The 15,258-nt window shown below is 39.6% G+C and overlaps 1 protein-coding gene across 7 annotated transcripts in view; it reads left to right on the top strand.

Annotated features, from left to right (window-relative positions):
• Positions 1-196: 196 nt before the first annotated feature.
• Positions 197-15,258, top strand: part of AP1S2 (adaptor related protein complex 1 subunit sigma 2) — a 33,889-nt gene continuing 18,827 nt past the window's right edge. For 3 of the 7 annotated variants that reach the window (XR_011726783.1, XR_011726780.1, XM_071748685.1), the window contains exons 1-4: positions 200-409; positions 1,859-2,037; positions 10,049-10,157; positions 10,930-11,067. Coding sequence is in view for 3 of the 7 variants with exons in the window: in XM_071748685.1 (XP_071604786.1) it covers positions 1,859-2,037; positions 10,049-10,157; positions 10,930-11,067 (426 nt within the window). In the remaining 4 variants the exon portion in view is untranslated. Of the gene's footprint in view, positions 478-760; positions 1,089-1,858; positions 2,038-10,048; positions 10,158-10,929; positions 11,068-11,454; positions 11,487-15,258 lie in introns of those variants that run through there. The other 4 variants (XR_011726784.1, XM_071748696.1, XR_011726782.1 and 1 more) reach the window with 4 other exon arrangements.

Here is a 15,258-nt window from a genome sequence, read left to right as displayed (position 1 = left end):
GTCCCCGTCCTCCCCGTTTCCCCTCCAGCGGAGATCCGATAAACTTTAGTTGGGAGATGGGCGGGAGGGAGGGGCGTCCCCGGGGGGGACGGCGGAATCCCAGGACCCCGCCCCTTTTTCCTTTCCCGCCCCGCCCTCCTCTCTACCGGGAGCGGCGTCCGCCAGCCGGGCCCCGCCCCGACCTGCACTGCCCCAGCGGGGAGGGGAGGGGTGGACGGGGAGGCGCGCGCGCGCTCTCGCGCCAGGCTGGAACCGTGCGGCGTCTCCCGTCCCTCCCCTCAGTCCCGCTCGGCAGCCGCGGCGGCAGCAGTAGGAGCAGGAGCGGTACCCGGGGTAGCGGTGCCGCCGCCGTCTCTTCTTCCTCTTCATTCTCTTCACACACTCCCTCACCCCCTTCTCCCGGGGCACGGTGAGCACAGCCGCCTTGGAGACGGGCTCACCTCCCTCACCGCGCCGGGAAGCGGAGCCTGCCGTAGGGTGCGACGGGACGCGGGGGATGTTCTCCCCGCCATGGGGTTGCGCGACCCCCCCCCCGCCTGCTCTCCAGCCCGGCTCGGGGAGCGGCCGTTAGCGGCTGAGGGAGGGAGGAAGGAAGGAAGGGAGGGGGCGGTCAGCTGTCGGCTTTCCCCAGCTTACAGGCACACTGTGGCGGCTCCGGCTGCTGCACTTCCCCCCGACTCCGCACCCCGGGCTGGGACGGGCGGCGGCTGTCCCTCGGGGGGCGCTGGTTCCCCTTAAGGGTCGGGCCGGGCCGGCCCCGAACCTCTGCAGCTGCCCCTCATCTGCGCGGCCGGCGCCGGCTCTCGGGTAGCCCGCGACTGCTCCCGCCTAGGGAGGAGCCGCGGCGGCTGCTTGGGGAACCGAGAGGGTCGCCTGAAGGCAAAGGGAGTGCGAAAAAGGGGGGGAGAGCGAGTGTATGTTATGGGTTCCGAGGGCGGCTGTGGGTTCCGAGGGCTGCCCCCACCGGAGGGAGCGCTCCGGTACCACCGGGCTTGGGAGCTGCCGTTGCAGCCGCTGCTTCTTGTCTGTGGAGGCTCTGGCCGTACTTGTCACCCGGGACTAGGCTGGGCTTTTTCATCGTGTTTCAGGTCTGTCATATTGCCTGCGAAACTTCCTTAGCCCCGTAGAACTTTGAGCAAAAAAAAAGGAAAAGAAAAGAAGAAAAAAAAAAAGCGCCATTTCCTCCAATGTTGCAGCAGCTGGAAAACACAGCCAACAAGTTCCTCTTAAAATATAATTGCAGCATCACACGTTTAGAGGAAGCGAGACCTGGAACATAGGACCGCAGGGAAAGCACTTAATCTCTTCTTTTGTGTAATGTGAGAAAAAAAAAAACTAGGCTTTTCTCTGCCGTAGGACTCTCCATTAGGAGATTTAATGCCTTTTAAAGTGTCCTGAGGCTTTTCAGAAGGATCTTAAGTGCAAATTGCTCCTGCTGTAAGGCTCTAATCCGGCGAATTGAAAGTGAGTTTGGGTATTTTGAGGAGGCGGCTGTGCTCGTTTTTTTTGTCGCTTTCTGAAATAAACGCAAATGCAAGCATACCGGTGCTGGACACGTTTTTTTCTGAAATCTGGGTGTGTTCGGTCGCTACCAGGTGGTTCTGACGCCCGTTTCTGAAACTTGTTTGCATCCTTTCTGCTGTCTTTGTTTTGACTGTCCTTGTTAAGCAGAATCCTTTGTATTATTGGTACTTCAGAATCTTGTGTAACATCTGCCACTGCTACAGAAATGCATAATGGAGTTAGGGTTTTGGATGGCTATCTTGCTTCCCGTTTGGTTTTCTTCACAGAGATCTTTTTAGAAATAAGAGACTGAGATTAATATTTTTTTTTTTTTTCCCTCCTTCTAATTCAACAGATGCAGTTTATGTTGCTTTTTAGTCGCCAGGGAAAACTGAGGCTCCAGAAGTGGTATGTCCCATTATCTGACAAAGAAAAGAAGAAAATCACAAGGGAACTTGTTCAAACAGTATTAGCCCGCAAACCGAAAATGTGCAGCTTCCTGGAATGGAGAGACCTGAAGATTGTCTACAAAAGGTTGTTCTGTCTCACTAACTTTGTAATTGCCATACATCACAAACACCTTAATAAGTAGCAAGCAAATAATGAAAGTTGATTTTTTAAAATATTTTTTGTTTGTTTGTTTTTGTTGACTTTTTTTTTCCTCTGCTGGTCTTGGAGTAGACTGACTTTTCCCTTGCATCTAATTTGATAGCCAAGTAGGAATCATTCATGTGTGGAAAATCACTCATGCGTTTAGAAATATGCTGAAGAAAAGAAATGAGGTTTCCTTCTATTTTAATAAGGAGTTGTGGTTCTTAGTTCTCTGCTTAGACTCATGCTCTACATAAATGTGTACAGCTATGAATCCTGTAATATTTAACAGATGATAAAGAAAAACTAAATTTTATAAATATTTACCTTAGGCAGTGAATTCATAAATCACATGCAAATGTAACTTGCTTTTAAAGGCTCATAGAAATAATGAAATAATTTTTTCAGAGTACCCAGTTTGGGGTTTTATAGTTTTTTTATTACTTTTTTCTATGAATACGGAAATATATTTCTCCTAGTTGAAGAAATCATGGCTGGCTTTTTTTTTGGTGCAAGCACTGTATAGTTTTCTTGGCAGTAGTTTCTCACTTGTTCCCTAACTTTTCTAGTAATATTTGGCAAGAATTTTTTAGCTTTGTGCTGATCTTCAGAAGATATTAGAACATAGAGGTGTGAAAATAATTTTCTCCACAAATAGTAGTAATCTTTATCCTGATTTGGTAGGCTGCATCTCTTCCAGCTAAAGCTGGTGTTACAAAACCTTGAGTTATCTACTTTCCCCAGTTAAGTTGTATCTTCAGATGGTAAGTAATTTGTGGCCCACAATAAATACAATAAATGTATTCTTTTTGTAGGGAGGACAGAGAGAACTGGATCTGAAATGCAGTGTTTGTAACTCTTTTCTGGTGTACCATATGGGTAGAATCAAAAAGGTTTAAATGTTTTAAGTCCTGGTTTCATATATACAATGGTGCATCATGGACATGAACGTTACCAGGCTATCTAATGCATGTAGTTCATTAACACAGGGAGGAGGAAAGATGAATAATGTGTAAGGCTGTGCTTAAAGAAAAGAATACACAGTGGTTTTTTTTTTCTCTTGGTTTCCTCACAAAACTTCTTGGCTATGAACGTAAAGGAGTTTGTTCAAATGCTTTGTGTGCTGCCTTATGCGATAATGCCTCCAAGTGGTCTTTCAGCTGAGCTTTTATGGGACTAGATCAGAAAAATTAGGCATGAGTAGGTCAGTCTGTTCCCTTCCTTGCCCAGTCTTGAACAGCAGTAGGTGTTTTGGTGGCAAGTTGATTCCACACAGCTTCTCTCCTTCCCTGTCAGTGTATTGCTGTTAATAGCTGCTTTTCCTGTCCATTTGCTTCTAAGGAACTAGTGGAAATTTGGGTACGACAGTTTTGAGTTGCTGACAGTTGTATTGTTAATGCAAATTGGTAATGTACTGTGGGTCCTGTGGTCAAGGAGAAAAAATAAATTTGCTTGGAGATGTGTCTAGACCATTTTGGCTGGATGTAGACTGCAGGCCATCTGCTAGCCTGCTGGTGTGCACAGCTGATTGCAAACTGATCTGGCACATCTGGCTTACGAAATCTTGCTTGAGATTAATTTGTCTCAAGCTAATGAGCATCTCTTATCTTGATTTACTTTTGCTTTTTTGACAAGGCTAAAACATTAGAAGGACTGTATAAGAGATAACAGTTGAAATGCCCGTATCTGATAGAATTAACAGCTTTTAGGTGTGTGGGACAGTCAGTTTTCAGTCATCACGCTGTTACTAAAGTTGAAGGGTACCATCTAGTATGATTTCTTTAAAGGAGATGAGTTACAGTTCAAAAGTAGATAGTTCCTGGCAGACAACCATAGTAGTCAAAGTCTAATACTTTCTGAAAACAGGGTGACTGAAAGATCAATATGCCTGCAGCGGCATTGGGTGGCTTGTGAAACTGCAAAAGGTGCTGCCAGTTGCTCGCAGATAAAAGGCTCTTCAGCCTCTCTACTAAGATCTGTTCTTGTCTAATCTATTACTGAGAAGAATCTTGCTGGTGCTGGTGTTTGTAGGTAGTGTTGTTACACATACTGTGTGTGCGTTTTGCCATTTTGAGCCTTAAACTGCTGAAATTGTTGCACTGTTCTTGCCTTTGGAGCATATTTACATGCAAGAGAGAATTGACCTGGATATTGCAACTTAAAGAATGGTTGGCATTATTAGAAGTATACACAGGGGTCTCACTGATGTGTCTTTTTGCAAGAACTGAATGAACTCAACTGGCAAACCAATAGCTGTGGCTACTTTCTGATACTTAACATTTATCAAGAAAGCTGGACTGTTTCCATCATCCTCCTAAGCTTAGTAGATGCTCTCTGACCTAAACTTCAAGAGAGCAGAACTAAGCACCTTTAAAATTCATCTGAATATGTGAATAACTTGTTTTTCTTGGTTACATACATGCAGCATTGATAATGGCTGCAAAATAGAGTCAGTCATGGTTGCCTTCTTAATTTTTTTTCCTCAGAATTATAAAAGGTGCCCTGCTTTTGATGTGGTTCAGGAATTTGGATGTATGTATTCTGTAATTGGTTTGGAAAAGTTTTTTCCAGACTGGTAGACACTAGAAGAGTGAAAAATGATGTGAGCTTCTGACTTCCAGGGAGAGATAGAAATTTGAAGTGATTTGCTGGAAAAATAAATTAAAATACAGCAAGCCAGCAGCTGCACTTTATGAAAATAGGGAGTCATCTGCAGACAGCTGATTGAAAACTTAGCAAACAGAATTCATGATTGTTTTTCATGTTTTGTCATTTTAAAAACTAGCTATAGTAGTATTGGAGCACATAAAGTAAAAGTTCATGCTGCTTTCCCCTTTGGGACAGAGAAATGTGTTGAATGTTAACATTTCTAATTTTTCTAAAAAAGAAACTTGGGATGCTTTCCTTTTTTCTTTTTTTTTCTTTACTATTTTAGCTTTTGGAAGTATTAGTTATTTTTATTGTGTAATATATGGCAGTCATAATCAGAAATTTCAGAATAACTGATCTTTATGTAAATTTTACTTTGTTATATTCTGGTTAACTGAAATCATGTGTCTTGATTACTGTTGGTTTGCTTTTATTTGTTAGTTTGGCACTGCATTTGCAGTATAAAGTTATACAACTGTCATAGCTTGTGCTGCCCTTAATGTTGTGGCATTCATCTTACAGTTTAACAAAAAATAGCCATAATCCTAAGTCATGGTAAAGCCTTACAGAAAAATAAGTTTTAAAGCTTTCTTTTTATCTTCCTTCTGCTGAAAGAAACAACAAAGGAGCACATGCTGCAAGTAGGGTGCCTCTTGGGTTCTAAATACTTTGATGTAAGGTGTAGTCATGTGGCTAGTGGTATGTGACCAGCAGTTGACCTGCTTTCCGTGTTTATGTAGGTCTTATCCGCCTGTTGTATCTGTTAAAAATGTTATAATGGTGTTGATGAAGTGGCTCTGTGAAACAGACTGAATGCATTATATAGTGAATTAAGATGTTTAAGTTTGTTTATTTTAACTTGCTTAGGTCCTCTTTATACAGGATTTTGGTTCATGTGGCACTAGTGTGACCTCAGCATCAAAAAGCAAATTTTTCATGTCTAGTTACCAGTACCAAGCTTATGTTTGTTTCTAAAAATACTGGGGGCTGTAGGCTTGCTGAAGTGAGAAACTGTAAAAGAAACTTACCTTGGGTAGTGTTACTGATTTCTGTAACTTTAAATAGTGACCTGCCTGTCCTAGAGTCTCAGATCTTGTTTAATAAAATATTTAAGTTTTCTGGAGGAAGAAAAAAACCAACCAAACAAAAAAAATTTGCCAAGAACAACTTCAGTAGTCCAAATTTTCACTGAGTCAGATATGGTAAACCATCACCAAACCCCAGATTCCTGGACTCCCATAAGCACCTGTCTGCCTTTTAAAGGCAGCTTGGTTTTCATTCACAGTTCAGCTCCACTCCTGCCAGACTTTGAAGGCTTTAAATTTCTGCAGTTAGAATTTACATGCAGTGTGACTTAAATCAAGACAGTCTCATGGCTTGCAGCTTTTTCTGGTAACAAACTTCCAGGAATGACCTCAAGTGGGTGACTTGTCATCTAGTAGGAAAACACCACTGAACTGGTAGGATTTGCAAGTTGTTGTCTGCCTGCAGTGACCTGATCTCCCAGCAGAATTTCTGAGTGGTAGTGGAGAACTTTGCTGAAGCACTTCTTGCCTGTTGTGAGGCTCCCCACTACTGAGCTAGCACAACTGTCAGGGGGAGGTGCATGAACTTCTGTTTTCTTCCACAAAAAAAAAACCACTAAGGCAGGAATTTGAGTGTTTACATCTCCTGTGTTTCCTTTCTGTTCTTACTACTTTGTTAGGTGCTTTTCCCAAACTATTTTTAGTGTCTCTCTCTTTGGTCCCCATTTTGACCAGTGGAACATGTTTATTGTGAAGTATTTCTTAAAATGAGTGTAAGGACCTGATATGGGGCTGAAGTTTCTGCTACTAATACCTGCTGAGGAAAAAAACCCACAACCCTACACAATTGCAATAGAAATAAAAGGAGCAGAATGTTTCTTCCAGATGGCTACATTTGCTGTTTGTGGCATGGCATACTTTACTGTTGGGATTTGCCTTTTCATCGGGTGCATTTGGATTTCTGTCAAGTACATTAGGAAGAAACAACACTTCTGCAGAGCAAAAATCTTTTTTTTTTCAGCCTGAGCCCAGTGATCTGTAGGTCTTTGTATGGGCATTTTCCATGTAAGCTTCTACATTTAGCAAGATCTGTAGTTTATCTGCTGTATACTATGTATGGGCACTTCTCTTCTGAAGCCCTGGCCTGAAGATTAAAAAAAAATAAATTACAATTGCCTTTGAAAATTTTGGTCTGAAGAAAGAAATACCTTTATAGTATGGTTATGCCCTTTGCAATGATTATTTGTTATCTGAATTTGTTCTAGTTTGTTGAGTAGTGATCCATTAGTAACAGTTGCTGCTTAAAAAAAGACTGAAAAATATCTATGTATAATGAATAAAGATACCCAGGCCTCCATTTTTTTGTTAGGATACCCACCAAGTAGTTTTTGTTTCTTTATACTCTTTCTCCAAAACTGCAGTTGGCAGAGCTTGAATGTGTAATCTTACTAGCTGCCAAATAAAGTATTTCAAAAGTATGTTTCTTTGAAACAAGGACCCTGCAAGCACTGGGAAAGTGCTGGGAAAGTATGTTAGGTAATCTCTCTCACTCCCCCTTCCCCATGCCTTCCTGCTTTTTGGGGGTATTTGCATAAAATGGTTCTATGCATCAGAAGAGACTGTTAAGGCAGGCACAGAGGAATGGTCCCATGCAGATAAATTGCAAATATTTGAGTCAAATTTGACTCAATGAGGTTTGTTCATACATTATTCAAGTGTTTAAGCACTGTAAAGGAACAGCTCGGCTACACCAGAGTTCTGCTTTTCTGCATATGAAGAAAACTTTGTTTAGATGAATTTGGACTGAGTGGTGTTCATAAGTGTAAATGTCAACTAATCTGCCAAAGCTCTTTTTTTTTTTTTCTAAAATGATATATAATAACATGGAGTTTGACTTGGAGATTTCTTAGTAGGTTGGGAAACATGCTTTTTCTTTATAGTATCACTTCCAGTACTTTTTAAGTAGCTTTGTCTGAAAGATGCCCTATACAGATTGAACCTTGCAAGCTACTACAATGACTGTAAATGTTCTTGAAGAATTAATAAGGCAGAACTACAACATCATAAAATCAAATGAACTGGGCTCGTATAGGACTTCTAATGTGCTTTAAAAGTCAATACGGTGAAGAAATGAAAGAGCAAGAGAAGTAAAATGTTAAGTGCTTCAGCTGAGGTGTCTTCCTCTTTTCTCTCATCATGTTTTGTGATGGGATGGAAAGCAGTTGAAGGCAGTATTTTTATTTTTTTTTTTTCTGATAGTTCAAAACTATTGAATAAAAGTTACTCTGATTAGTTGTTCATGAAGAAACCATAGCAGTTTGACTCAGCAGATTGTGTGGAGTGATGACTTTCAGGTCTTGAATGATGCTAGCTAAGCAGCTGGTAGACAGATTTCAGCATAGTACAAAATACAACTTTTTTGCAGGACTTCTGGCCAAAGCCCTTGACTTTTTCTTCGGGGGCTTACAAAGTCCTAGCTGATAAAATATCTCCAAAAGTTAAAAGGCTTATTCATTTCTGTGTATGGGAAACAAGTTTGCATCTTAAATGTGACATTCACATCTGAATGGCTTCTTTTTCAGGAGGGCTGGCTACTCAGAGCCCATAATGTGGTCAGTTGTCTTCTCTGAAGCAGGCTAACAAAAGCTCTTTCTGATTCATGTAAATTATCTGCTACAACAGGTGTTACTTGAAAGGTTATTTGTTCTGGGTGTGTCTGGCATATAGTTTTGGCACTTTAGAAAAGACTAAATGGGTTTTCTAGCTTTCATTGCTGTTTTTTTGGATTTTGGTTTGGTTTTTTTTTGTTTGTTTTTTTTTTTTTGCATTAGCTTTTTGGAACGTGACATGAATGAGTGTATGGTAGTGCTCAGTAGAACTGTATAGTCTTTCTGTTAAAGTGGAACTAAAGATCATATCTGAAGTAAAGAATTTCCTGTCTTCCAGGGTAGAAATGGATTCCTAGAGTAGCTGATGACTTCTTGTTAGTTTTGATACCCAAACAGTTACATGGTGATTGAGTTGTTGACCTAATAGCAATTGGGATATATGACATTAGTGTTAGTTTTGGAGGTTTTTTGACACTTGTGAAATTCTCTATAAAGGCTTCTGCAAGGTCTTTGACACAGATCCCCACAGTATCCTACTCATCGAGTCGGAGAGGTAGAGATTTGATGGGTGGACTGTTCAGTGGATAAGGAATTGGCTGGGTGGTCACATCCAGAGGGTCAATAGCTTGAAGTCCTCCTTGGAGACCAGTGACAAGTGGTGTCCCTTATGGTGTCTGTACTGGGACCTGTACTGTTTAATATTTTTATCAGTGATTTAGAAAGAGGAAGCAAGTGCACCATCAGTCTGCAGATGACTCCAAGATGAGAGGTGCTGTTGATAAGCAAGAAGGACAGGGTGTCATCCAGAAGGACCTGGACAAACTGGAGAGGTTGGCCCAGGTGAAGCTTGTGAGGTTCAACAAGACAAAGTGTAGGGTCCTGCACCTGGGTCGGAACAGTCTGTACTATTAGCAGAGGCAGGGGGATGAGGTTTTAGAAAGCAGCCCTGCAGAAAAGGACTTGGGGGTGCTGGGGGATGAAAACCCTGAAGAAAAGGACTTGGGGGTGCTGGGGGATGAAAAGCCAGACAGGAGCCAGAAGCGCACGCTTGTGGCCCAGAAGGCAATCCCATCCTGGGCTGCACCAAAAGGAGTGTGGCCAGCAGATCTAGAGAGATGATTCTGACCCTTTGGTCTGGTAAGACCTCACCTGGAGTACTGCATCCAGCTCTGAAGCCCTCAAAACAAGGACATAGACCTGATGGAGCAGGTCCAGGGGAGTGCCACGAAAATGCTCAGGGGGCTGGAACACCTCTCCTTATGAAGACAGGTTGAGGGAGCCTGGAGAAAAGAAATCTCTTGGGAGACCTAATAGGGACCTTCCAGTACCTACCTGAAGGGTGCTTACAGGAGGGCTGGAGATGGATTGTTTACAAGGTCTTGTAGTGATAGTATGAGGGGCAATGGTTTTAAATTAGAGAAGAGTAGATTTAGATTGGATGTTTCTTTACCATGAGGGTGGTGGAAAAATGGAATAGGTTGCCCAGGGGAGGTACTTGGGGTGATATCCCTGAGTTCAAGGTGAGTCTTAATGAGGCTCTGAGCAACCTGATCCAGTTGAGGATGTCCCTGCTTACTGAGGGGAGCTGGATTAGGTGACCTCTAGAGGTCTCTTCCAACCCAAATCATTCTATGTTCTTATGCTAACATTAGGATTATTTTGTTATTACAGATATGCAAGCCTCTATTTCTGCTGTGCTATTGAAGATCAGGACAATGAACTTATAACTCTGGAAATAATTCATCGCTATGTAGAACTTCTTGACAAGTATTTTGGCAGTGTGAGTTAGTAATTCCTTTTTCATTTTTAGAGATTACATAATTTTGTTTTACTTCCGCAGCACCTAAATACCATGATCAATTAGGGATTGAAAAGGTGTATCCAACACACTTTTTTGTAGCTTGATTGGCCAAACTAAATTGATAGTGGTCTATATAACTGTTAAAATGCAAAATTACATTATTTATTTTGAATAAGAACTGGTATTAATCTGGTTTTAATTGCATGTATTTATGTAATTTCATAGTAATCTCATTTGAGGTCATATAAAATCTTATCCTTAGCTTTCCATTTAGGTGCCCAACTTTTTTGTCACTGGCACTGCTCTAGTCTTAAACTTCCTTCTGAAGGAGGCAGTTGGTTGTGAACTAGCCAGAGGGGTAAGAAAAGACAGACATCTGCTTAACCAGACAGCAAACATGTTTTAAAAATGAAAACTCTGTTCAAAGAAGTTATTGTAACTGTTTGTAACTCAAGCAAAAATAAAATACTTTGTATTCAGTTTTTTTCTCAAGGGGCTGTTGTTTGGGGTTTTTTGTTTGTTTGTTTTTGGTTGGTTCCTTGATTTGGTTTGGTTTTTGGTGGGGTTGATTTTTTGGTTGGTTGATTGGTTTTGTGTTTGTTGCTCCATTTCTTAAAAGATTATAGTTAGCATCTTGACTTGGTGAAGTTTGGTGAAACTGTGAACAAGTGAAGTCTTTTGAGAGGATAGTAGGATAGATAGTAGCCTTTCATTTTGCAATAATGCTTGATATTCTTGATATTTATTTTAGGTATGTGAACTTGATATCATCTTCAATTTCGAAAAAGCCTATTTCATTCTGGATGAGTTCCTTTTAGGAGGGGAAGTTCAGGAGACTTCCAAGAAAAATGTTCTCAAAGCCATTGAACAGGCAGACCTTTTACAGGAGGTAAGCAAATTCAGGTTCTCTGGTCTAAGTATCAGTGTGATAGGTTGTGACTAGAAAAAGCTCCTGTGTCTCTAAGCTTGAAGAAGGTGCTTTTTAGCATGATAAGCATGTAGTTTCTAATTAGTTGTCCTAATAGTGCAATACAACAAAGTTATCTGCTCTTTACTTTTGTTTGGCATGTGTATACTGTAACCTTCTGTGATTTTGCATTTTGCTAAGAATGCAGGTGGATGTTTTATGTGTGTACCTAGATAAATACAGTTCATGCTGCTTTAACTTAGTTTTGTTCACGTGTCTTTCATTTCTTCTTTTTATGAATAAACCATCAGTGTTTTTGTTGTACCTGATGCATGTTCACTTCTTTACTGTTTCATTGCTGAAATACAGAAGCTAGCCTATCTTCTTTGAGGCTCATTCAGGTATAGTTCTTATTCTAAAGACCTGTCTTTCTGCTATAGGTTGCTTACTCTGGCATATTTCTGTCTTTTAAATTGTCAAAGCAGCAGCAGTAGTGCTATAGAAACCTAGAATTAAATATAAGAATATTTGTTTTTTTCACTTTAAATGCTTTTCTCATTAATAACTAAAAGATCACACTTCTACTGTTTTTCTTTGGAAAATGCTTGATGGGAAGGAGCCCAGTGGTATAGAAGAAATTAGTATAATTTCCTCGTGTTTCTCCATCCTATTGGTTTTGTTTGGTCTTTTTTAGTTAATTGGCATAGTCTTGATCCTTAAATGTCTAAACGGAAGTAAAAAAATTCTGGTATGCTGGAAGAATCATCAGTCTTGTGTGCAAGTCAGTGGAACATACAATTTAATTTAATAGAGATGGTGAACCTTATATTTTAAATGTACTGAGGGTCACTGGTAAAGTTCTCTATAAAGCTTCTCTATTTTTTTCCCCTTGTGTGAACCTTCAGTTTGTTATTTTGCCCTGTGAGTTAATTGCTTGGTTCTCTTAAACATTCTGTGTTCCACTTGCTACTCTTTTTTTATTGAACATGATATTAATAGGATGGGGAAACGCCTGATGTTCCCTTGTAGTTGTCTTTAATCCTTTCATAGCATAGGCATATCCACAATACCTTAAAGTTCTTGTCTAGTTAGTGTCATGAACAAGGTCAGCCATTAGACACAGATTGCTGCCCTTTTTTTTCTAGGAAGGAAATACATGCACTTACTTACCACTTGTCTCCTGTTGTGGTCTTTGTTAAGCTCTTACATCCTTTTAGAAGGAATTATCTTCACCAGAAGTCCTGTAGCAGTTTACAAAGTGGGGGTGGGAGGGAGTAATCCATTTATTCTCTTAAAATCTTTTGCTCTTCTTTATGTGGAAACATGTAAAAGATTAGTTACCTATTCCAGTCTGTCTCATGCAATACACAGTGAATTATATAAAAAATAGAATTGCTGGGTTTTTTTCTTGCTCTCACTGATTTTGAATTTTATTTTCACCATTTCCTTAGGGCTTTTCTGAAACAAAAATGCATTCTACCTCTGGGAATGAATTACTGATTTTCTATCCAAATGATAGCTTTACTCTGATTGCCTTTCCTTTCCCCATCTCTGAGATTCTCAGTTCAGTCAGGGTTTATTGAATCTCTTCTGATTACATTGGAATGTAACAGTTTATCATAGCAACACCATAGTCATGTTTGATTTTTGTTTTTCATTCTTAGCCATATTATATTGACTGTTGATCAAGTATAAAACTACTCCATATATATGATTTTTAGTTTATAAAACCTGTAAAAATCTGAGTTCATATTTAAACTGGAATTTAATAAAGTTGGACTCTGCAGAGGTTTGTTTTTGTAGCAACTTCTGCTGTGTGCATGCCAAATTTGATGAGGGTTGTTAAAATAATAGTTTGTCACAACTGGAGAATATTTGGTACTTTCAGTTAATTTCTGCCTCTTGGAATGCTTCAAAGCTAGCAGAGTGAAATGTAGTTTGATTCCAAATGCAAGTAATTTCTACCAGAGGGTCCATGTATGTGTTTTTGACCATTTCATATTCTAATTATATGCAACAAAAGGACTTTTATCTGGCCCTGAATACTCACTCATATTGGACTAATTTAAAAATTATTAATCAGTGTTGCATACACAACATCATTAATTACTAATTACATTAATGTATGAAGAACCTTAAAGATTAAAAGCTGTACAGGATACTTACACAAAGGAAAATCATTACAAATACATTAAATGGCTATTTGTGTGATATTAGAAGAAAATATGCAGAGGCATAAATTGCTGAATAGTGAATTAGTTTTTAATAGCCCTGCCTGCTTCCATTTTCTGTGGCAATTTTCCAGGATGTGCTTCTGTTTCTGAGCTCCTACTTCAGTTGGTCATTAAGTTCTTGGTGCTGTGCAGTTCACTTATTGCTAGAGGTCTCATGACTGAAACATACTAACTTTTCATGCCTTTCCACCCTTTCTTGTTTTCTCTTCCTTCCCTATACCCTCCCACTAACACCTAAAACTCACCAGCAGTCAGGTTTCAGTACTGGCTGTGTTATTCATATGAATGGTAGGAAAAACTGATTATTCCAGTGCTTCCATGCTTCACTGTAAAGCCTTTCAAGAAATACTTCTGTTCAAAAGAATGCTGTCACTTGTCTTGTTTAGTAATTTTTTATATCTTGCTTTCTATAGAACTTTTGAATGCTTAACTAGTACTTAAAGTATGCATTTCTAAAAAGGTGGGTTTTTTACTTATGTCAACAATTCAGTTATACTGATAAAATAAACTTGGCAGATGCAGGATGGAACGTATATCCTCTAACATGAGTTACATACATGTGGTTCATGGAATAGCTAGAAGATATTCCTGTGCATGGTTTCATGATGCTAATTTATTTAATGCATGAAACTAGCAAGAAAATACATTCTGTGAAAAAGCAAGGATCTGATTTTTGCTTCACTTAAAATTTAATTGCTGTGGTTTTATTTGATTGTCCAGGTAATTCAGTATGGTGCTTGGAAGTTCGTGGTCATTCACTGTGCTAAAACACTAAAATGAAGGAGTTAATTCTCATCTCTAAAATGGGCAGTTTTGTGTATATTTAAAACCAAAACTGTACATACTTGCTTATCCTCAGATGAAGTAGAAAAAAGTTCCTGAATTTTGGCTTGAGGTGAAAATTTGTAGTTGTTATTCATCCTATGTAATTTTTGTGAAAGTATTTAAAAAATTCTCCCTATTTTGTCCTCCTCTACTTTTTATAAGGTGTGTATTTATTCTTTAGTATTTGATCACAGAACATTTAAATATTTTAAAATATCTTTTGAAAGATGTATCTCAAGAAAAAGGTCAGTGGATCTGTAGACAGCACTTTTGTTCCCATCACTGCTTTAGTAATGATCAAAAAATCTAGAAGCTATGTCTATGTTTTTTCTTAGGCTCTTGCAGTTTGGCCTCATTTCCTTTGTTATTTGAAGCCCTCACCTCATCCAGTATCCAGAAGGGTGCTTCAGTTGGCAGCATCAGCTGACAGATGCTTAGGGTTGCTAAATTGTAGAATAAAGCTTTTCATTATAGAGTGAACATTTTGGAAAATAAAAATTTAGTGAAATTCCTACATATGCCAAGATGGTTTTTTCATGAGGATCAATTATGCTAGTTGGAATCTATAGGTTTGAAGTGGAGAGATGGTATTGGGTTGTCCTTGAAGATCCATATGACAAAATAAGGAAATGCTAGCACTAGCAATGACAAAAAAAAATCTCTGATACTTAAGCCTGGAGTGGGTGGGAGTGTAAGGTTTTGTGTCTGATATAGGAAGCAGCCTTTGTAAGCACCTGCTTCTTCCTGTCTCTTGAGAAGTTTAGCATAATTAGTTCAGTTTTCAATTATTGTTAGCTCTTGGACTATGGAGAAAGACTGCCTTCACAAGTTGGCAGTGACATAATTTGCCTTGGTTCTACTTGCATTCCACTACATGAGAAAGAAGAATGAATAATGAAATCAATTGTAATGGAGACCTGACTGCCTTGATTATGGTTTGATCTTCATGTGTAATATCTGGCTCAGTTTCAGATGGCCAGGTTAATACTGCAGTTCTTAAGATGTACTTGGTTTTAGGTGCAGATAATGATCTGTAAGTACAGTTTAGAAGATACGTATCTGTAGTTATGAGAGTTTCCATGATTAAGAAAAGGGATATATTGTTAGTTTAATA

This window comes from Heliangelus exortis, chromosome 1 (assembly GCF_036169615.1).
Source record: "Heliangelus exortis chromosome 1, bHelExo1.hap1, whole genome shotgun sequence".
Classification (NCBI taxonomy): Eukaryota; Metazoa; Chordata; class Aves; order Apodiformes; family Trochilidae; genus Heliangelus; species Heliangelus exortis.
Note: the sequence above shows the minus strand (reverse complement) of the source record. Positions and strands in the feature narration are given on the sequence as shown.